The sequence below is a fragment of the Ictidomys tridecemlineatus genome, chromosome 8 (genome assembly GCF_052094955.1).
Source record: "Ictidomys tridecemlineatus isolate mIctTri1 chromosome 8, mIctTri1.hap1, whole genome shotgun sequence".
Classification (NCBI taxonomy): domain Eukaryota; kingdom Metazoa; phylum Chordata; class Mammalia; order Rodentia; family Sciuridae; genus Ictidomys; species Ictidomys tridecemlineatus.
Window position 1 is genome coordinate 155,104,075 of NC_135484.1, and position 23,454 is coordinate 155,127,528.

Below are 23,454 nucleotides of genomic sequence, written 5' to 3' on the forward strand. Positions count from 1 at the left end.
CAAGGTTGGGCAGGACACCCCCAGAATTATACATGGTCGCCCCATCCTCCCCTTGGGCTCAGCATCCTTTCACACCACGTTGCAGGACAGCTCCAGGGTCTGGCTGTCAGGTGCACCTGTGCGTCCATGCCTCCAGCAGAGCTTCACTTGTGAGGGCCAGCAAACCCACCACAGGGCCAACCGGATCATGGAGAACACGGCCGGCCAGTCACCTGCATTCCGCACCACCGCAAAACTCAGGAGCAATCTGTTATAACAGAAACGGCTTCCGTTAAGACAGGCTCCCAGCCTATTTATAGTCCCGGGGTGGCTTGTGCGGGTTCTGACTGCCGCCTGATGTTTAACCAATCAGAGAACTGAAAGGGGTCTCCTTATTTACATACATGGCAATATCCAATCACACGGCAGATACGGAGGAGGCCATTTGAGCTCTGTGCCTATAAATACCACTCTCACAAGTGGGTGCTGCTCTCTTCCAATGTGCTTTGCCACCGAGCTCTGGCAATGCCGGGGCTTGCTTCGAGGAGCGCCGCCACTTCTAAGAAGGGCTGTAGGAAAGCTGCTTCTAGAAGTCAGAAGAAGGAGGGCGGTGGGGAAAGCGCAAGAGGTGTCACCAAGAGTGCTGGTTACAACTACGAGGTGCCGAAGCAGGGTCACTCAGATGCAGGTGTCTCTTCTGAGGCAGGGGGCTCCGTGAATACGTTCGTCAAGGACATCTTCGAGCGCATCGCGGGCGAGGCCTCGCGCCTGGCGCACTGCAACAAGCGCTCGACCATCACGTCCCGGGAGATCCAGACGGCCATGCGCCTGCTGCTGCCTCCTGAGCTGGCTAAGCACTCGGGGCCCGAGGACACCAAGGTCGCCACCAAGTACACCAGCGCCAAGCGAGCTTGACCAGCTGCCAGATGAACGCCACAATCTAAAGGCTCTTTTCAGAGCCACCTACAGTTTCTAATGGGCTGCACGCTGATCACTTACCGGGTTTGGGGGGCCTGTGTGGCAGGCAGGAAGTATGCTTGCTGGGTTGGACAAGCTCACGTTTACACCTAATGTAATGTGACTAGTCTCAGTGGTTCACCTAGCAGTACGCTCTGAGCTTTGCGCCATGGTTTCATTGAAACTCCAAGGAAAGCGATGTAGAGAAGGCCTCCAAATACAACCCCAGTTCCACCTTGGGTGTTGCTACAGGTGGGCCCCATGGGCCAACAGCTCCTTTTTCTAGGTTGTCCCGCTGTGCCAATCTTCTGAGCCGGGAGAGCCTGGAGCTGTGGGCTTTCCGCAAGTTGGGCATGCGAGCCTCGAGGCTGGTTTTCTTTCTCCTTGGGTTGGGCTGCTGGCTCTTGAGGCCCAAAGCCCGGGTGTCTCTTGGTCTGATGATGTCCTCTGAGAGCTTCGCTGAAGTCCGGACTCAGCTCTGTTTGAAAAGAGGTTGACGTAGGAATGTGAACATCTTGTCATTGCAAGTAATTTGTATCTGAACTCAACAATTCGGTCAACCACGGTCAACTGGTAAACAGGAGAAACTGTATTAACTGAATGCCCTATATTTGGCATTATTTAGAATTTATGGGGGGGGGTCACTGTTTAAGGTTTACAAGAAATTAAAATGCCCAATATTCAGGTCAGGACTTGGCTGCAAGATCCACTGTGTCATCATGATCTAGATCCTCCTCCCAGAGCAGATGAGCATTAAGGGGGAAAAAGATAACACACACTGAAATGGACTACCTTAAAAAGGAAGGATCAAAATATTAGTACTTCCAGAAAACTGGAGTGTAGCTGGAATCTTCAATTTGATTAAATGTTTTATTGCCTCTTGAAATTCAGACTGTGTGCACCCATATGTTGGCTCCATAGTTTGCACACCTACTCTGAAGGGTCCCTTCTCCCTCGAGTCCACCCAGAGAGTACTCTAATCCCGGGAAGCACACCTCCCCCAATGTCTCTCCAATGCCTTCTGGATAAAACTTGTAAGCTGGCTGGGTAAGATAAAATTTTAAAGCACCCATGCTTATTTTCACAGAGCAGACAAAGGGTAAACTGGAAGCTGAGAAACAGTAAAATGGATCTATTAGAGCATGGCTGGCTGTTCCAAGGAAAAATCCAGGGGGTCCCTGGCATTCCTGAACTCTTCCCCACCCACCTCTAATTCAAGCTAGGCTTCCTGAGAATGAGCTGAGCTAGTAGAGGAGCAGCTCTGATCTTCTGCAAGGCTTTCCTCCTGTTTTCTTGTCATTTTTGCCTGAAGTTAATCAAAATCATTTACTTCCAAGGCCCTTCTACACTGCAGAAGCCAAGGCCTAACACAGATTCCACAAAAGCTCATATTCTGCACTGTCAGCCCAAGTCACCAATGTGGGGTCTCTGAGGCAGGAGCCTAATTCTATAGTTTGATGCCAGCTACAGAGTTGTTTTCTCCAATTACATTTTCCAACCTAATTTGGGAGTGCCTATAACACAATTATTTTTTACTGACATAAACTTTAAAGTTTTACAGGAGAGTGTTCTTTCCTGTGAAAGCAAGGACCTACCATGATATGTAAACTAGAAATCTGTCTACTGACTCAAGGAGATGAAATTTTCTCTTGCCTCAAAAGCTAGGTGATTAAAAAAAACTGAACCCTTCCTATAAAATTAACTGTTGACCTGTGAAAATAGTGTAGTTTTAGATTCAAATGTATGCTCTTTTTGTTTCCCAGAAAGATTCAAGCTACGTTGTATACCGAAAAGTGGTCTCAGTTTTGTGTTACTTAGCAGAAGCAAACACAAAATCTCTCTGGAGGAATAACCCCTCCACCACTGGCAAGGTTCCTGGAGGTAAACATAAAACATTATCTCACAATCTGAAGTTAAACAATACATCTGGGATGATCCAGCATAAGCAAGAGTCAAGAGAGCCCAAAAGAATTGAATGTCCTCCCCCAAAGACTCAGCTAACCAAATATAAGGAAAAACTGGAGAAATTAAGAAGGATAGAACCCTAAGAATAAACCAATAAACTACTTACAAAGGCCAGGCAGAAATGAGAAAAAGGGGGAGGTGGCAAAAACGCCCCCAAAGCAGAGTCCTTGAAAACAAGACTCAGTGAAAGTGCATTAAGTAGCTGATTATGGTGCTGCTGATTTCTGGAACTGTAAAACAGATTTCTGGCTAAAACAGAATTTCATTGTTCCCAACTCAAAAATGGTATGCTGGTTCAACATAGTTGGACAGGTCTGAGTTTTTCTATATTTCTTTCCATGTGTGGTTGAATATGTCATTGTTCACAGATACATGCTGCTTTCCTTAAAGGAAGTACTGTACTCTGTCACTGCTAATGTTCATCCAGATCATGTGACTGCTTGCTTTGATCAACAAAAGGTGAGTAGAAGTAACATGGAACTTCTTTCTTTTTTACTTATATATGACAGTGGAATGCATTACAATTCTTATTACACATATACAGCACAATTTTTCATATCTCTGTTTGTATATAAAGTATGTTCACACCAATTCATGTCTTTGTACCTGTACTTTGGCTAATAATGATCATCACATTCCACCATCATTAATAACCCCCTGCCCCCTTCCTTCCCTTCCAACCCCTCTGCCCTATCTAGAGTTCATCTATTCCTCCCATGCTCCTGCTCCGTATCCCACTATGAATCAGCCTCCTTATATCAAAGAAAACATTCAGCATTTGTTTTTTTGGGATTGGCTAACTTCACTTAGCATTATCTTCTCTAACTCCATCCATTTACCTGCAAATACCATGGTTTTATTCTCTTCTATTGCTGAGTAATATTCCATTGTGTATATATGCCACATTTTTTTTTTTATCCGTCCATCTACTGAGAGGCATCTGGGTTAGTTCCACAGTTTAGCTGTTGTGAATTGTGCTGCTATAAACATTGATGTGGCTGTGTCCTTGTAGTATGCTGTTTTTAAGTCCTTTGGGTACAGACCGAGGAGAGGGATAGCTGGGTCAAATGGTGGTTCCTTTCCCAATTTTCCAAGAAATATCTATATTGCTTTCCATATTGGCTGCACCAATTTGCAGTCCCACCAGCAGTGTATGGGTGTACCTTTTCCCCCACATCCTCACCAACACTTATTGTTGTTTGTCTTCATAATAGCTGCCATTCTGACTGGAGTGAGATGAAATCTTAGAGTGGTTTTAATTTGCATTTCTCTGATTGCTAATGATGATGAACACTTTTTCATATATTTGTTGATTGATTGTATATCCTCTTCTGAGAAGTGTCTCTTCAGGTCCTTGGCCCATTTATTGATTGGGTTGTTTAGCTTTTTGAGTTCTTTATATACCTTAGAGATTAGTGCTCCATCTGATGTGTGAGGGGTAAAAATTTGCTCCCAGGATGTAGGCTCTCTATTCACCTCACAGATTGAATCCATCCCATTTAGTTTGAAGCCATCCCATTTATTGAATTCTTGATTTTAATTCTTGTGCCTCAGAAGTCTTATTAAGGAAGTTGAGGCCAAATTCCACATGGTGGAGATTAAAGCCTACTTTTTCTTCTATTAGACGCAGGGTCTCTGGTTGTATTCCTAGGTCCTTGGTCCATTTTGAGTTGAGTTTTGTACATGGTGAGAGACAGGGGTTTAATCTCATTTTGTTGCATATGGATTTCCAGTTTTCCCAGCACCTTTTGTTGAAGAGGCTATCTTTTCTCCAAGGCATGTTCTTGGCACCTTTGTCTAATATAAGATAATTATAGTTTTGTGGGTTAGTCTTTGTGTCCTCTATTCTGTACCATTGGTCTACCAGTCTGTTTTGGTGCCAATACCATGCTGTTTTTGTTACTATTGCTCTGTAGTATAGTTTGAGGCCTGGTATAGTGATGCCACCTGCTTCACTCTTCCTGCTAAGGATTGGTTTAGCTATTCTGGGTTTAGCTATTCCCGATGAATTTCATGATTGCTTTTTCTATTTCTATAAAGAATTTCATTGGAATTTTGATTGGAATTGCATTATATCTGGATAGTGCTTTTGGTTGTATGGTCATTTTGATAGTATTAATTCTGCCTATCCAAGAGCAAGGTAGATCTTTCCATCTTCTAAGGTCTTCTTTGATTTCATTTTTTAGGGTTCTGTAATTTTCATTATATGTATTATATAGATCTTTCCCCTCTTTCATTGATTCCCAAGTATTTTATTGAGGCTATTGTAAACGGAGTAGTTTTCCTCATTTCCTTTCTGAGGATTTGTCACTGATATACAGAAATGTCTTTGATTATGGGTGTTGATTTTATATCCTGCTAATTTTCTGAATTCATTTAATATTTCTAAAAATTTTCTGGTGGAACTTTTAGGGTCTTCTAGTTATAGAATCATATCATCAGCAAATAGTGCCAATTTGAGTTCTTATTTACCTACGTGTATCCCTTTAATTTCTTTTGTCTGTCTAATTGCTCTAACCAGTGGTTCAAGAACTATGTTATATAGAAATGGTAAAAGAGGGCATCCCTGTCTTGTTCCAGATTTTAGAGGGAATGCCTTCAATTTTTCTCCATTTACAATACTGTTGGCCTGGGGCTTAGTGTAGATCGCCTTTATGATGTTGAGATATGTTCCTGTTATCTCTAGTTTTTCTGTATTTTGTCAAATGCTTTATCTGCATCTATTGAGAGGATCATATGATTCTTATCTTTAAGTCTATTGATGTGATGAATTCCATTTATTCATTTCCATATGTTGAACCGACCTTGCATCCCTGGGATGAATCCCACTTGATCGTGGTACATGATCTTTTTCATATATTTTTGAATTCTATTTGCCAGAATTTTATTGTAAAATTTTGCATCTATGTTCATAGAGATATTGGTCTGAAGTTTTCTTTTTTTGACGTGTCTTTGCCTGGTTTTGGAATTAGAGTGGTATTGGCCTCATAGAATGAGTTTGGAAATGCTGCCTCTTTTTCTGTTTCCTGAAATAAATTGGAGAGTATTGGTATTAGTTCTTCTTTAAAGGTCTTGTAGAACTTGGCCGTGTATCCATACGGTCCTGGGCTTTTCTTGGTTGGTAGACTTTTGATGGTGTGTGCTATTTCATCACTTGAAATTAATCTGTTTAAATTCTGTATATCATCCTGATTCAATTTGGGCAAATTATATGACTCTAAAAATTTGTTGATATCTTCGATATTTTCTATTTTATTGGAGTACAAATTTTCAAAATAATTTTTAATTATCTTCTGTATTTCTGTAGTGTCTGTTGTGATGTTACCTTTTTCATCACATATGTTAGTGATCTGAGTTTTCTCTATCTTTCTCTTCATCAGCATGGCTAAGGGTCTGTCAATTTTATTTATTTTTTCAAAGAACCAACTTTTTGTTCTGTCCATTTTTTCAATTGTTTGTTTTGTTTCAACTTCATTGATTTCAGCTGTGATTTTAATTATTTCCTGTCCTCTGCTGCTTTTGGTGTTGATTTGTTCTTCTTTTTCTAGGGCTTTGAGATATAGTATTTAGTCATTTATTTGTTGAATTTCTTCTTTTAAGGAATAAACTCCATGCAATGAACTTTCCTCTTAGAACTGCTTTCATAGTGTCCTAGAGATTGCAATATGTTGTATCTGTGTTCTCATTCACCTCTAAAACCTTTTTAATTTCCTCCTTGATGTCTTCTGTAATTCATTGTTCATTCAGTAGAATATTATTTAGTCTCCAGGTGTTGGAGTGAATTTTATTTCTTATTTTATCATTGATTTCATTCCATTATGATCTGATAGAATGCAGGGTCGTATCTCTACTTTTTTATATTTGCTAAGAGTTGCTTTGTGGCATAGTACACGGTCTATTTTAGAGAAGGATTCATGTGCCTCTGAGAAGAAAGTATATTCTCTCATTGAAGGTTGGAATATTCTATATATGTCAGTTAAGTCTAAGTTATTGGTTGTATTATTGAGTTCTATAGTTTCTTTGTTCAGCTTTTTTTGGAAGATCTATTTAGTGATGAAAGAGGTGTGTTAAAGTCACCCCAAATCCCAAGATTGTTGTGTTGTGGCTTACTTGACTCTTGAACTTGAGAAGGGTTTGTCTGATGAACATGGCTGCTCCATTGTTTGGGGCATGTATATTTATAACTGTGAAGTCTTGTTGGTGTATGGTTCCCTTGAGCAGTATGTAGTGTCCTTCTTTATCCTTTCTGATTGACTTTGGTTTGAAGTCTACTTTATTTGATATGAGGATGGAAACCCCTGCTTTGCTTTCATAGTCCATGTGAGTGGTATGATTTTTTCCAACCCTTCACCTTCAGTCTGTGGATGTATTTTTCTATGAGATGGGTCTTTTGGAGGCAGCATATTTTTGGGTCTTTTTTAATCCAATCTGCTAGTCTATGCTTTTGATTGGTGAGTTTAGGCCATTTACATTCAGGGTTATTATTGAGACATGATTTGTATCCTCAGCCATTTTTGTTTATTTTTGATATTTAACGTGACTTGGTTTCTTCTCAGGTTAGATTTTCCGTTAGTGTAATCCCTCTCCTGCTGATGTTCATCATTGTTTTTCATTTCCTCTTCTTGAAATACTTTGCTGAGGATGTTCTGTAGTGCAGGCTTTCTAGTTGTAAAATTCTTTTAACTTTTGTTTATCATGGAAGGTTTCCATTTCATTATCAAATCTAAAGCTTAGTTTTGCTGGATAAAGAGTCTTGGTTGGCATCCATTTTCTTTCAGAGCTTGGTATATGTGTTCCACAATCTCCTGGCTCTGAGGGTCTGGGTTGAAAAGTCTGCTGGGATACATTCAAATTGGTCTCCCCCTATATGTGATCTGATTCCTCTCCCTTGCGGCTTTTAAGGTTCTATCCTTACTCTGTATGCCAGGCATTTTCATTATCATGTGCCTTGGTGTGGATCTGTTGTGATTTTGTACATTGAGTGTCCTGTAAGCCTCTTGTGGTTTTTTTCCAATTTGTTCTTCATGTTTGGGAAATTTTCTGATATTATTTCATTGAAGAGATTGTTCATTCCTTTGGTTTGAAACTCTGTGTCTTCCTCTATCCCAATAACTCTTAGATTAGGTCTTTTGATGTTGTCCCATAATTCTTGGATGTTCTGTTCATGGTTTCTTACTATCTTCACTGTGTGATCAACTTTATTTTCCAGATTGTATGTTTTGTCTTCATTGTCTGATGTTCTGTCTTCCAAGTGATCTAGTCTGTTGGTTATGCTTTCCATTGAGTTTTTTTTAATTTGATTTATTGTATCTTTCATTTCAAAGGTTTCTGATTATTTTGTCAAAGTAGTGTGGCCCCTCCACACTACTTTGGGCTTTCTTTCCATCATCTAAGTAAGACTTTGTACTTTGAAGCAATCTTTTGCTACCTGGGTTTGCTCTCTTATCTCACTGTTGGAGTGATCAATTTTTGCCTGTATTTGCTCATTTAGGTCTTTCTTTAATTCAGAGATCATTTTAATTATGAACCTTCTGACCTCATTCTCTGACATTTCATCAACTTCTCTGTCCATGGGTTCTGTTATTATAGGGTCCTGGTGTGTTTGGGGCACTTTCCTCCCTTGTGTTCTCATGTTGTCTCTGTGTCTTTCTTCCTTGCAGTGTGGATCTGGGATATTACAGCTTCCTCCCTCTAGTCTTGTAGTACCTGTGCAGATTGTCTGTACCTCACCTTGATGTTGGGCCTCCAGACCCTGCTGGTGTCCCTCAGTGGACGCTACTGCATCCTGGTTCTGGTCCTGTGTAAGTTGGAGTGGGTGGATCTGGACCACTGGGCTTGACCTCCCATGGTAGTCTGCTGGTGCTCACTAGAGGCTAGGCTCTGTCCAGTGTCTGCCCCACCTGGGCCTGTGTTAGTGTTCGTAAACAAGTCTGGATGGTGCCTGGCAAAATGCCAGAGGGAGTGGTTTGAGAAGTAACAAAAGCAAGCCATTAAGTGTGGAGATTCCTTATTGGTTGACTGATGTATCTAGTTTATGCTAATTAAGATAAGCTGTGCAAAATGTATAAATAGCTCTGTTGTCCTACAATAAACGGCTCCTACTCCTGCTGTATCAATGTACCAAAGTTACTCGTCACCCCCCCCTTCCCGGTTATTTTGCTGCAGCTGGACTGCTGCAGATGGTGGCCCTTTACAGGGAGCCCCGGGACACTCGGGGGTAAGTGATGAAAAAAAGCTGCTCGTCCATAGATAGGACAGGAGCAATCTGCTCGTCCCTAGACAGATAAGGCGAGAGGAAAAATGGCCATTTCAAGAAAATGGAGAAGATTGATGCAGTATGTTTGTGTCTTGTTTTGTCTCAGTGTATTGTATTGTCTTTATGATGAAAATATGGAAGGGGTGAGAAGTAAATTGATAAGGGAAAGAGACACCCCAGTGGAACCAAGAATAGTTAGGGCATATGTTGATGGAAGCCCAGGAAGTCTAGTCAGAAAGAAAAAGAAAGTTCAGAAGAAGAAGGATTATCAGGGAAAAAGTTGCAGCAAAAGGCTATTACTGAATACTTTTCGTTACCGGAGGGTGCGTGAATCAGCGCAGCGGCTGCCACATGCGCCAGCCAGTCATGGCGCAGCAAGGGCTTTCCAAGCGGCGGCAGCCAGCTCTTACCCGTTCTCGTCCGAGAGCCCAAATCCAAACCTGACCCGGAGGCACAGTCTCGCAGGCTCTTGCTCCCTGTGCCCAGTGGCAGTTTGAGTCCTGAACATTCCCTGGACTCCCCCTGGGGCCATCTGGGGCTGCCCAGGGCGCTGCAGGTGGAAGACAGCCCACTGAAGTTTGATCATTTCCAAGGCCAGTAACTACAATGGTTCTCCCACACCTGGAAGCTAATGAGTAATGAGCACTATTAAGGCTTATTTCAAATGTAAAAAACCTTGAGATAATGTACTAAATTGTTCAGAAGGTTGTTTTCTTAGTGGAATACTACAGGATTTTCTTTAGCATCATTTCCAGAGTTTCTGCCTTTGTCCCAGTGCCCATGAGGATGAGGGTGGAAGAATTTCCATTGTTGCTGAGAACTGGAGGAGACTTTGGATCAAGCTAGCTGCCTGAAGAACTTACCTGGACTGTGATTTACCTGGACTGTGAGTTAATCTATTGAGACACTGCTTTACCTGGACTGAGACAACAAACTGTATCTTTGCTAATGGTGTCATTGCTGGTATAATTTTTCCAAGGGCTTCTTGCATGGAGCCATCAATTGGCTTGGTATTGTGGCATTTTGTATCCTCCCCTTCTGCTTGTAGCAGGTCATTTATGGTGTTTGTGTAAAAACCACTATGGTCATTATTTAAATTAAACAAAAAGGGGAAATGTTAGAGTCTGTAAACAAGTCAGGATGGCACCTGGCATTTTGCAGAGGGAGTGGTTTGTGAAGTAACGCCAGCGAGCCGTTAAGTGTGGCGATTCCTTATTGGTTGACTGCTGTATGTAGTTTATGTTAATTAGGATAAGCTGTGTGGAATGTATATATACACGCCTCCTGTCCTACAATAAACGGCTCCCACTCCTGCTGTATCAATCTACACAAGCTGTTCGTCACCCCCCAGTTATTTTGCTGCAGCCGGACTGTAGCAGGCCTGTGCCTGCTGTGCGCCTGGATTGAGCACAGGCCGCTGTGGGTGGATCTGGGCTGCTGGGCTTGACCTCTGAGGTAGTCTGCTGGTCCGAAGGGGTGGTCCTGGGCCAAAGGCTGGGCTCTGGAGGTGTCTGCCCAGGGGGGAGGGGTGAACCGGATCTACTGAGAGCCTGGATCCTGCGTGGGCTGGTGTAGGTGGTCTGGGCTGGATCTTGGCTCTCTGTAGTCCACTGGTCCGAAGGGAAGGTCCTGCACAGAGGCTAGGCTCTGGAGATTGTCTCCCCCTTCGGGAAAGGGGCAGACCAGGCCTGCTATGTGCCTGGGCCCCGCAGAGGCCGGTGTGGGTCACATATAATCTCTAGTTTTTCTATAGACTGTCTTTTCTTGACCCCAAGAGTGACTTCAGATGGAGGCCAATCATCTGCCTGGTATCAACCAGGATTAAATGGAACGAAGCTGCTCTTGGCCTGAGAGGGACAGGAGAACAGAACAGAAAAGTACAGAAGGGTTTTGATTGTTCTGTGGGCCAGTCTCTGTGGCCTCCAGAACTGGGCTTGTCCCAGCTGCTCCTTTCTGACTTTTGACCCACATCAGTCTCCATCTTTTCTGTCCTTTCCTTTTCTTCCAGACTCACTTCAGCTGGACTCTTATCACTGTGAACAGATACAACAAACAGAAGCCACAACTAAATGAGCACAATAAAAAGTCAACCTTGCAGTGCAATGACCAACAAATAGGTCTGGGCCCTAGTCTTCTTTTAGGAGGGAGGTTCACGATCTGGATCTTTACTAATTAGCACCAAAAGAAAAATGAGAATCTGGCTGAAGAGGGAAGGTCTAAAGAATTGAGCCTGAACAAAAGCTTTTACATAGGAATCTGGATCTGAAAGAAGACAAGGCAGACTGGTCATCTTCATAAAGGTAGAAGACAGCAAAGAACCAAAAGAAAAAGTCCAGGATAAGAGATAAATTGCATTTTCTCCAAGTTAAGATTTGAAGTCTAGTTACATTTTAAGTGGTTGTCGTGGTCACTGGAGCAAATAAACAAAAATGTTCCAAATAAGAGCAAAGCCTCCAGGTTCAAGATGCCAGCTCCTTACAAGGCCCAAATGTTTCATGAACAGGTAGCTCAGACCTCCATGCCATCTACCATCATGGTGTCAATGCTTCTCCATGACAGGTGCCTGGGACCCACTAAGAAGGGAGGAACATAGGTCCTAGGTTCACAGATATGTTAGCCCAATATATTGGTGTAAACTCAAATAGACAGCTCTGCACCATGGCTGCCCTCCAGGGAGGGGGAGGCGTGAAAAGCAGTAAGGGAAATTCTTCTCCTTGAGTATAGACTTAGTTGCTGCAATTTATTCTCTCTCTTTGATTTTATGTGGAGAGAAGTGGCATGAAGATAGGATGCATCTAAACTCCTGGAAATTGACAAGTGGTTTGCTGGTATGTCAGGGATCTGGAAGGGGCAAGCTGATGGTCATTGACAAGGAGATCTGGGGGAGACGTGTGTGGATGAAGTCAAGGGAATGGGCGCCGTGTTGCAGAGTCTTAATATCACAGGTAACTTTGTACCAATGAGCATCCTCTGCAGAAAAAGCACTGAACAACCAGAGGAACAGGATGACTTCAGAGTGGACATCCGTACTTGCTGACTGGGCTGCTGAAGAGATTTGTGTTGGTGGCAGAGAGAGAGGCTGTGAATAGATCCAAACACCTAGGTTCTCTCTCCCCTAAACTGCCGTAGCCTCTGCCACTACCAAATGACAAATCTATCAAAGTTAGAGACTTACACTTAGCATTCTATGTACTACCATTTCTCAAGATGTTGACAATGACATCTTCCTCCCCCCAAAGAGCAGGGATTTATCTGTTGAGGTAGGTACATATTCTGGAAATGACTGATTTCCTTGCCCACAGAGCCTCAAATGACACCACACTGGGAGCACCCAGAGTGTCTGAGTTATGGATATTGCAGATGCCAGCAAATAGGTGTTTCTTCACAGGGCTCAGTGATCATTGCACACACTACAACATGTTGACACAGTAGAACAGTCTCTGAACCCAAGGCCCCTCCACACTGCTGTGGGCTCTCTTTCCATCGTCCGAGTGGGAATTTGTTCTTCCCTTCACAATAACTTTATTCCCAGTGCATGTTGAAGATCTAGTTCCCAAAGAAATGGGATGCTTCCAGGAGGGGACATAGGTTTCCAGTCACCCTAAAATTATGAGTGCTGCCTTGCCATATTGGGATCCTCTTATTGGTTGGCCAGGAAGAAAATAAAGAAGTTATTACACCAGCAGGAATAATGAGAAGTTTGGCCATCACGGGAAGGTCAGTTGCTGATAACCAAAGGAGACAGGGAGGAGGATGTCTAGAGAGCAGGAATCCCCATGATCTTTTTAACCATGAGTGAGTAATTTCAGCAACCATGATAAGACAAGGGCATGGCTTCCACCACCAAAGGTGAGCAGTTGGGTGGCCCCATCCACCAGGCCACCCAGGAGGCAGAAGGGCCCACCAAAGGTGAGGGGAGCTAGAATGGATGGAAGGAGGGGGATTGTGAACGTCAATGAAGTCCTTGGGCCCAGTTGCAGCAAAAGCAGAGACGTGTGCTCCCGTAGTCCTGAGGAGTCATGGGAGCCGACCTGCTGAGGAGACAAGGGACTGAGCAGTAAAGTGGGTAGCAGTCCCTGTCACCGCTCAGCCCCCATCTGCCATATCCCGCAATTTGGCAAGCACAGGCTCCCTGTGCTCTCTTCTCTGCCACCAGCCACCTGCTCATGGCTGGCTCTGATGGCTGCTCCCAGGCAGCCTCTAAAGCACACAGTCCTGGAAGTCAGAAGCTCCCTGAAGTAGCTTGTAGCCAACAATTGACAGCAGGTAAATACTCTGAGGCCCTTAACTGGTCGACTCTGAGGCCCTTAACTGGTCGACTCTGAGGCCCTTAACTGGTCGACTCGCAGGTGTGGCCCATGCCATTGCCCTGCAACCTTGCAAAACAAGTCCAAAGTCAGCTTCACCCAGCCTTGGCTTGGCATGAGATGCTTGTTTGGCCTCATACCCTGCTGACTTCTCAGGTTCCTCACTATTTCCATGTTTTTCTTTCCTGAAAACACTGACTATTGAATCACTTTCACACATGTCTTACCTCAGGGTCTGCTTCTGGGGAGCTCTTCTGGTAATACCAGTAAGTTGTTTTGCTGTTAATATAGGCAAGTCATAATGGAGCAAAGCAGTGTGCTCTTTAGGAGCAAAGATGTTTAACACAAGAGAAATACATTAGAATATAAATCAAATCAAAAAAATTTAAAGTCATTCAAATAATGAGTTTCCATTGGAAATATACACAAAAATAGACACACAATAATTTTCTAAAAATATTTTTCTCTAGTTCTTCTGCTGAAAAGGTCTAGAATTGATGAGATCCAGGAACAATGAGCACTCACCACCCGAAGTATGGTCTCTATTTCCCACCAAAGGCACCAGCACTCCTTTTAGAAATCCAAGTCTGATAATAGGAAATATATGAGGAGCCTGGAAAAAGGTTTTGTGCTAGAAAAGAAGGAAGCAGTCCAAGATGACAAGAGTCATGTCACAATGACACTAGAATCAGCTTTCGAGGAATCGCACTGGCCAAACAAGGGGCAACCTGGGCATGGGAAAGGAATAAGAAGGTGGCTGATTACAACAGGTCCAGTGGCGTCCATGGGGTCATAATTGTAGTTGGTCATCTTGGCTAAGGGGCTGTCATTATTCTGAAAGTTTATAAAGTATTTGGCATAACTTTCCTATGACGTCTGTATTTCTAGGTTATCAAATATCTGATGAGGTAATTGCCTGTATTTGTAGGAAAACAAAATACAGCTCCTAAGTGAAGAGGGCCCGGCAGAATCAGCAAACCACAGTTTTGCAGCTTGTGGTGAAGCAGTGGGTCTGGGCTTTGTTCCCGGAGCCCAGGTGGAAGGCGGATGAGAGCTGCACTCACAGGTGAGTCGGGCAGAGGAGACCTAGCCCCAGAGGTCAGTCATTAAAAGTGGGATGCCAGCTGTCTCCTACGGGAGTCACCAGGACGAGTCTCACACCCTCTGAAGCAATCTTGTGCTGAACCCAACGGAGCCTCTGCGGGTACCTAGCCATTTATGAGATGAGAGAGCACGAAGAAACCTGGAGGATGAGGGGAACAGGGGAGGTCGCCAAATTATTCATGAGAGACCCTCTGCAAAGGAGCCCTTTTGTCCTCGTTGGTATTGTTGCTAAGCAACAGCAAAAACAGAACAGGGAGAGGACAGCTGCAGAATAAAAGAGGTAAGAGAGCCCTAAAAGTTAAGTGACAAGTGACTCCTCCGTGGATCTTCATTTAAATCAACCAAGCACGAAGGACATCACATTGAAGCAGCTGGGAAAGTTGTCCTAATGGTTGGATTTTAGAGGACCAATCATTTTTACATTTATTGCTTATTTGCTAGATGTGATGAGGGTGTGTTAGTTACATATGTTTAAATCCTAATGGATTATGCATTCATGCTGAACTTTTTATAGGAAGAATGACATAATGTCTGAGACTTTCTTTAAAACACTACAGAGAAATTCCACAGGATATGGGAACTCTAACAGCCAAATACTGATAACGGTTGGAGCCCCAAACTAGCAGGTACTTGGTTACATTCGACCATTCTACTTTTTTGTGTGTTGCAAAATTTCCCTAATAAACCACAAACATCAGAAATTTAATAAATAAAACAGAATCTAGGCCAGACTGTAGAAGAAGCAATTTTAGCCTCACAAAGCAGCAGAAAGCATTGGAGCCAACAAACACAAAGATGGAGCCTCAGTGGAATCAGGGCCCAGAACCCAGGACACTGACTCCAGACCACAGACTCCAAACACGGGCACTGAACAGGGCTGAGTGGGGCTTTCATCATTAAAAGTGCCCCTCCCCCCGAATGCCAGAACTCTCCAGGTATAGTGTCAAACAGAACAGACACCACGAATAAAAATCCAATCGAAAAACAAGGTACCAGATTCTCTCGGGCAAAGGAATGAAAGGTCATGAATGCATCTTCAGCAAGATAAGTAAATAATGGTCCAGTTTAAGGAGCACCTGCTAAGTGTCCAGCAGTTGATGGGCACTTAGCACACCAAAAATAAAAATGCTTAAGTAATAAGAAGTGCAAAATCACTGATTCAAGCTTAGAGGATCCTAAATGACCAGAGTTTCAAGTTAAAAGTGCCCCCGGGTACTGCTACAGCCAGGCAGCTGAGCCAGGGGGTCCCGGGTCCTGGGGTCCTGGCGGGAGGAGTGTGAGGGAAGCCACACCCTTCAGAAGACCTGCTCTCAGGTACATGTTATTACGTATGTAGACTATCCAAGAGATGTGACCTTAGAGGGCAGCCGGGGAGGGAGGGAGAGGGCATGAGGGAATGAGCTCAGAAGGCATCCACAGGCTGACCACGGCCTGGTCCTCCTTGGGAGAGTAGCTCTCAACAGCAGAGCCACTGCCATCAGAGAAGCCTGGGGAGCACCCTTGGAAGGCGAGTTCCACCTCCTGAGAGGGAGACACCCAGGGTCTCTGTTTCTTGTGTCACGGATTTGTGGGCAGGTCCCAGGTTTCTAGTGCACTGGGCAATTTGAAGACCTCCAACTCTTAAGGAAAGAGTGAAAGTAAAGATTAAACCTTTAAGTTGGGTGCAAAGAGGTCCAAGAATTCGGCAAAGGATTTCCCAGATTGTTACCAGCAGACTCAGAAATTCAGTAATGTGTAGAGTTGGGTGAAAAGTCTTCAAAGGACAAGAAAGAACCACGGTCTGTCCTGAGTTAGTCAGGCTGGGTGACAGGGACACTCATTCACTTCTTCAGGGGGCCTTAGGGTCCTTCCGTCCTGCTGAAGATGTTTGGTGACGCAGGACACTGGGGAGGAAGAAGTGTGCCTGTCTCCCAGGGCTCTGCACAGGCAAAGGGAAAGGGACGTCTCAGGAACGAGCAGGATGTGGACGGTTGTGCCCAAGGACAAAGGGAAGAAGAGTGTGTGCTGTGTGGCACTTGGGTCACCCGCATGCTGTGGTGTGCCTGGGATGCAGCCACGGGGCAGCGGTGTAGTACATGGTTTGCACTGTCGGTGTGACAGTGTGACGTTTGGTTTGTGTGGAGCGTGCTTATGCCAAGCTCAGGGGGTAGTGCTGGGTGTGTCATGTGCTGTGTGTTTTGTGTGGTGCTTGTGTTGGCGTCTGCACGTGCTGAGATACACAGCCCCCCCCAGAGGGCAGGGTGACGATGGTGACTGATGAGCCACTCCCTCATAGGTCCTGCAAACCCAGGCTTGGGCGCTGGTCCCTCAGGGCACTTACTGTCCTGTGGATGGCTGAGATGGCATCTCATGGTCTGGGCTGGGGAGGGCATGTGGTGGCCCGCCTGCGGAGTGTCCCTCCACGCTGCTGCTTAGACACCCTTCCTTTCTGTGGGCACACAGGATGTCCCCTGCCTGAAGGCAAGTCTGCGGGCAAAGAGCCCCTCAAATGTTGTTTGATATTCCTTATTTTCCTTTTATCTTTGAGAGATATTTTCACTGGATATAGAATCTGGGGTTGATGAGGTTTTTACTTGTTTTCTAATAATTTTCAGGATTTCTGTATATTTTTAATCGATTAAAAAATTATGAACTTGGGCTGGGGATGTGGCTCAAGCGGTAGCGCACTCGCCTGGCATGCGTGCGGCCTGGGATCCACCCTCAGCACCACATACCAACAAAGATGTTGTGTCCGCCAAAAACTAAAAAATAAATATTAAAAATTCTCTCTCTCTCTCTCTCTCTCTCTCTCTCTCTAAAAATAAAAATATTTTTTTAAAAAATTATAAACTTGAACATCAAAGGACACCCCTGGGAGCTGAAAAGGCAGTGGGTGATGGAGCCACTCACCCTTTAAAAACAAAACAAAACAACACTTTATTTTACTTATTTATTTTTATGTGGTGCTGAGGCTCAGACCCAGTGCCTGGCACGTGCTAGGAGATGGCTCCACCCCTGAACCACAACTCCAGTCCCCAGCTTCTCTCCCTTTGGTGCAGGCTTTAAATCCCGAGGAGTGGTGGGTGGTGAAGTGCTGATGTGATTGACGCCCGCAGAGGTGGAGACCAAACCCCTCAGCAAAAAGAGAAGCCACGGCCAAGGACCTGAGGAGACACTTCTCAGAAGAGGATATACAATCAATCAACAAATATATGAAAAAATGCTCATCATCACTAGCAATTAGAGAAATACAAATTAAAACCTCTCTAAGATTTCATCTCTCTCCAGTCAGAACGGCAGCTATTATGAAGACAAACAAAAATAAGTGTGGGTGAGGATGTTGGGGGAAAAGGTACACTATGTTGGTGGGACTGCAAATTGGTGCAGCCAATATGGAAAGCAGTATGGAGATTCCTTGGAAATCTGGGATTGGAACCACCATTTGACCCAGCTATCCCTCTCCTTGGTCTATACCCAAGCATACTAGGGGTTGGGGTTGTGGCTCAGTGGTAGAAGCCTTGCCTTGCACCTGTGAAGCACTGGGTTCGATCCTCAGCACCACATATAAATAAATAAAGGTATTGTGTTCATCTACAACTAAAAAAAAAAAAAGTTAAAAAAAACCCCAGCATACTATAGGGACACAGCCACATCAATGTTTATCAAAGCACAATTCACAATAGCTAAACTATGGAACCAACCTAGATGCCCTTCAGTGGATGAATGGATAAAAAAATGTGGCATATATACACAATGGAATATTACTCAGCAATAAAAGAGAATAAAATAATGGCATTTGCAGGTAAATGGATGAAGTTAGAGAAGATAATGCTAAGTGAAGTTAGCCAATCCCAAATAACCAAATGCCGAATGTTTTTTCTGATATAAGGAGGCTGACTCATAGTGGGATAGGGAGAGGGAGCATGGGAATAGAGGAACTCTAGATAGGGCAGAGGGGTGGGAGGGGAAGGGAGGGGGCAGGGGGTTATTAATGATGGTGGAATGTGATGATCATTATTAGCCAAAGTACAGGTATAAAGACATGAATTGGTGTGAATATACTGTGTGTACAACCAGAGATATGAAAAATTGTGCTCTATAAGTGTAATAAGAGTTGTAAAGCATTCCACTGTCATATATAAATAAAAAATTACATAAAAATAAATCACTAGAGAGAGAGAGAGAGAGAGAGAGAGAGAGAGAGAGAGAGAGAAGCCATCTCACAGGTGGATACCAGTTCCTCCCTGGAAAGGTAGCCTTTGTTCTTGGTCAGTCCCATTATGTAGGTGGTTTGCTTCTTCTTAAATATAGCATCCCACGGCCTGGTGAGAGAATTTTTCTGTGGAAACACATAAAGAGTTTAGAAATGTTCAGGAAAGGAGCTAAAACAAACAAACAAACAGAAAATGCCTGGATGAAGAGCCCTTGCTGGCCCAGGTGCCCAAAGGTATGTTGGCACTGGTGCCGGCTGTCGGTGGACTCTTGGTGTGGACCATCAGCAAGGAGCTCCGTGTGGGCCCCACCCTCTAGGAGGAAGCGAAGGGCTGTGAAGGGCCCGGGAGGGCAGAGGGCGAGTGCTCTGCACCCACCGCATGCTCCACTCCCCTCAGCTGGATGCTTCCTGGATGTTTTTGAGAGAGACCACTTAAGCAGGGTGGGGACAGTCAGGAAGGACTGCTGGCGGCTTAGGCTGTGTCTGTGCCAAGATGTTGGAATCTCATCAGAGGAGGAGATGGACAGTGAATTATACAATTTCTCTATTCTTGTCCCGATTAGTGGCTGATTAAATTTTATCATGAATAAAGGTAAGAAAATACTAAATATTCGTAAAACAACTATAAGTATTCTTAAAAACATTTTAAAAAGTTCACCAAAATTAAGTCCCATTTTGAGAAACCAGCCTCTACCTCAGAGCAAAGCCTGTCCAAGGAAGGGGCATGACCCTTGTCCTTGGAAAGACCCACAGAGCACTCCTAGGCACATTCCCACCTGCTGAGTTGTTTATCTACAAATAACAGGAGAGATCTGCTGCCCCAGGTGTCCCTGACTCAGGCTAGGTGGGGATCCATAGCAGCCCCCTAGCAGCCACCAATCAGCATGAGACAGGGAAATACATGGGATGCCAGATGACCCCCCAGTAGTTTATGGTGTTGGGAAACCATGTAGTTCAGCACGAACACCCCTCGTGGCTTAAACCAATCAGTTCAAACAAATCTCCCTCTTGTAGTAACCAATCACCCCTACCCAACTTGTTCCCGCCAGTAAATGTGCTAATCATGTTTTAGAGTTGTTTTATGATTTTCCCGCGGTGTGTGATGATTTGCTAAGAGATGCTATGATGTATGTGAAGTCCCTGTCTTCCCCAAAAAGTGTATAAAACTGCTGCAAACCCTGGGCTCGGGGCCTCTCAGCGTCAGCAGTTGCTGTGTGCGCGGAAGACTTTGCTGCTTACATCAATCTTGGTCTCTGGTGGTCTTTTGAGGGTCCCAAACTCAAGCATAACAATTTATCTTAGGAAGGAAAGAGTTGTTTAAAAATACAAGATATATAACTGTCAATGAACACAAAAAGAGAAAAACTATATGATAATTTCTATAGACCTGGAATAATCTTTATATGGAGTTATCATTTATCCACAATACAACTTTGTTAACTAACCTTGGATGTGTGACAGAATTCTAATGTGGTTCCCAAGGTGTCCAGTCCTTGTTGTACTCTTGGGTAGTCACATGAGAACAGAGGGTGGGAATGTTAGAGGCTTATAACTTGTTCCTTTCGTTTCACAAGTTCACAGGTAGAAACTGTGCCCCAGAAAGCTCCTCTGTACCTGATTTAGATGACGAGACTTTGAATTTTGCCCTAATGAGCTTTTGATGAAGTTTGGGTCTTGAGCTAATATTATAATATGATGAGGTGGGTTGACTGTGCTTTGTGTGAGAGATGAACAAAAATCTTTAGGGCCGGACACAGTGGTGCACGCCTGTAATTCCAGTGGCTCAGGAGGCTGAGGCAGAAGGATTTTGAGTTCATAGCCAGCCTCAGCAATGGCAAGGCACTAAGCATCTCAGTGAGACTCTGTCTCTAAATAAAATAAAATGCAAAATGAGGCTGAAAATGTGGCTTAGTGATTAAGCGACTCTGAGTTCAATCCCTGGTGCAAAATAAAAATAATAAAAAAAAAACCCTTCAGGGCCAGAGTGTTGACTGTGTTAGGCAGAATATTAAGATTACCCCTTCTGATTTCTGGGTCCTGGTCTTTCCATAACCTTCTCCCAGTTATTTAGTAAACTCAAGCTGGGTGCTTCTTGAAAGAATTTTCCAGATGACATTATGGTCCCAAACCAGGTGACTTTAGATAGGGATATTATCTAGATGAGACTGGTCTAAGTACTCAAGTCCTTTCAATCTGGCTCTAGGGGTCAGTGACGGAACTGTCAGAGATTCAAAGTGTGAGAGGAATTCCACATGAGGGATATTCCCACTGCTGGCTTGGGGGATAAAAGAGGCCATGCAGATTAATTAAGCCTGTATTTGAACTTCAAAAAAATAGACACCTGGGGCTGCCAACTTTTGGTGTCTAGATCCTTAGTGGAGCATGTTGTGTTGGTGTATTCATCCAGAGTGTTAAGTGTCTCAGGATTTCTCCCCTTTTTAAGTAACATGCTTCATATTAATGCACCACAATATGTTCATTCCAAACATTCTGCTATTTTTAATAAAGCTGTTATAAACATTTCTTGTCAAGTATTTTTGTAAACATGTATTTGTATTTTTCTTGGGAAAATATTGTTCACTGAAGCAAACTTTGCTTTCCTGAACTGGATTGCACTGATGCACTCATTCAAAAGTGCGTGGCCATGGGTGTACATCTCTTTCTGCACTCCTGCTTTCTAACTTGTTTGGTTTTACCCAACCCCGCACGCACCACTCTAGCTTACTAATACCTTAATATGTAACTGCATTTTTAAATGTAATCTCTCTCCACATATGTGCACAGGAGCTTCTCAACCAAAGCAGTCTTATGAATTGGAGAATAAAAATAGAGCATTTGAAGGAGAGGGTTTTGTTTCTAAGAGGTCTTATTACCAACAGTAAACTACGGTATTCATTAAGGGTTCATCTAAAACAAACGAGAGTCAAAGAATTTGGCAGCTTGGTTAGCTTCCTGTGACATTCTAGTTAGATTATATTTCTGGAGGTCTGGTCTTCTTTCAGTCATATAGCTTCCTTTTTATGACAATTTCTCAAAGGCCACCAGGATATGCAACTTTAATTTCCTATCTCAGGTCCAAACTTTGGATGGATTCCCAGTAAGTCTACAGTGGGGAGATTTGCTGGGCTTTGCTGAGCCCTTCCCCTGCTTCCCAGTTCCAGGTCTCTGTTCCTTTCCCTATGCACTGGCAGTCCCTACCCCCTGCTGTAATTCACTCTGATAGCCCTTGTGAACCGTGCAAGGTCACGTGGCCTACAACTTGTTCCTTTAGTTTCACAAGTTCACAGGTAGAAACTGTGCCTCAGAAAGTCATCTGTACCTGATTTAGATGATGAGACTTTGAATTTTGCACTAATGAGCTTTTGATGAAGTTTGGGTCTTGAGCTAATATTATAATATGATGAGGTGGGAGGAGCATGAAGGTATGTCAGAAAGAGCCAGTGCGGTCCTAAGTTTTAAGTCCTGTCTTGCTAACTGTTTGTGTGAAGGTTGGCTGTTACTGCTAGGACAATAGATCGGTGGGTGGGGGGAGATGGTGCCTTGCTAGTAGCATGTCCCGCGACAGCATCGCGCCCCAATGTTTGTGAAGGGCTGGATGTACTCAGCTCCCGAGTGAGGATCTGTGAAACCAGGATGGGGGGCTTCTGTAGAGTCAAGAAGTTGGACAAGAGGAGAACGGAGAAGGCTTTCAGACCTGAAATAGACGGTGAAGACACACTCTCTTTTTTATTTAATGTTTTGAACATTGTATTATCTTTTTCTCCGAAAGGAACACGTTTTTACCTGTGAGAAGGTGTACATACAGGAAACAATGAAAGCCAGCGAGTAGATTTCTCACTCTGCTCTTTCTATGCTGCTTTACAAGAATAAAAGCAGATAAGAGCATGTTTCATTCTCTTCCCTTTTTACATTAGTGGTAAGACTATAAGCAATGCACTGTGTCCTGATTTTCTAATGTAATCAGGGGAATCATGCTCAGAGATGACACATGTGTAGGAATTCCAGGACCTTTAATGTAACTGCAATCAATATGCTAAGAGCCTGAGTGGGAAAAGCAGGCAAAACGTAGCAAAATAGGTAAAGTCAGAAGAGACATGGAAAATTCGAGAAAGATTAAAGAAGAAATCCTAGAAAACAAGGACACCAGTGCAGAGACAACTTCCCAAGCCGAAGTGCAGAGAAGAAAATCAAACACACCCACCCACTAACAGGACACCCCAGATCTGTGCACAGCACCAAAGGTGCAGCCATCCCACAACAGCAAAAGCAGAAAGAATGCCAAGAAGAAATGTTTGAAAAATAATGGAGGGGAACACTTCAAAACTGATGGCAGACAGCAAACCACACATCCAGGAAGCTCAGAGAACACCAGATGGCATTACAAGAAAAGAGAAAAACCTCCTGGATATTCCATATTTAACTGCAGAAAACTAAGACAAACTGTACATGTGCTTTTTTGTTTTCATTTTTGTTTTGGTACTGGGGACCAAACTCAGGGACATTTTACCACTGGGACACATCCCCTGCCGTTTTCAGTTTTTACTTTGGGACAGGGTCGTGCTAAGAAGGGTCTGCTAAATTCCCGAGGCTGACCTGGAACTTGAGATCCTCATGCCTCAGCCTCCAGAATCTCTGGAGTTATATGTGTGCAACCATGCCCAGACAAACAGAGCATCAAGAATGCATCCAAAGGA

At 43.7% G+C, this 23,454-nt stretch overlaps 1 protein-coding gene across 1 annotated transcript; it reads left to right on the forward strand.

Annotated features, from left to right (window-relative positions):
- The first annotated feature begins 504 nt into the window (after window positions 1-504).
- Window positions 505-982, forward strand: LOC144365922 (histone H2B type 1-N-like). The gene has a single exon (XM_078018624.1). It carries the CDS (start codon window positions 505-507, stop codon window positions 892-894), a length of 390 nt encoding a protein of 129 aa, XP_077874750.1. The 3' UTR covers window positions 895-982.
- The last annotated feature ends 22,472 nt before the right edge of the window (window positions 983-23,454 follow it).

Bases quoted from the DNA above. Each gene is read 5' to 3' on its own strand.
- LOC144365922 (XM_078018624.1), top strand. From the start codon at position 505: ATGCCGGGGCTTGCTTCGAGGAGCGCCGCCACTTCTAAGAAGGGCTGT.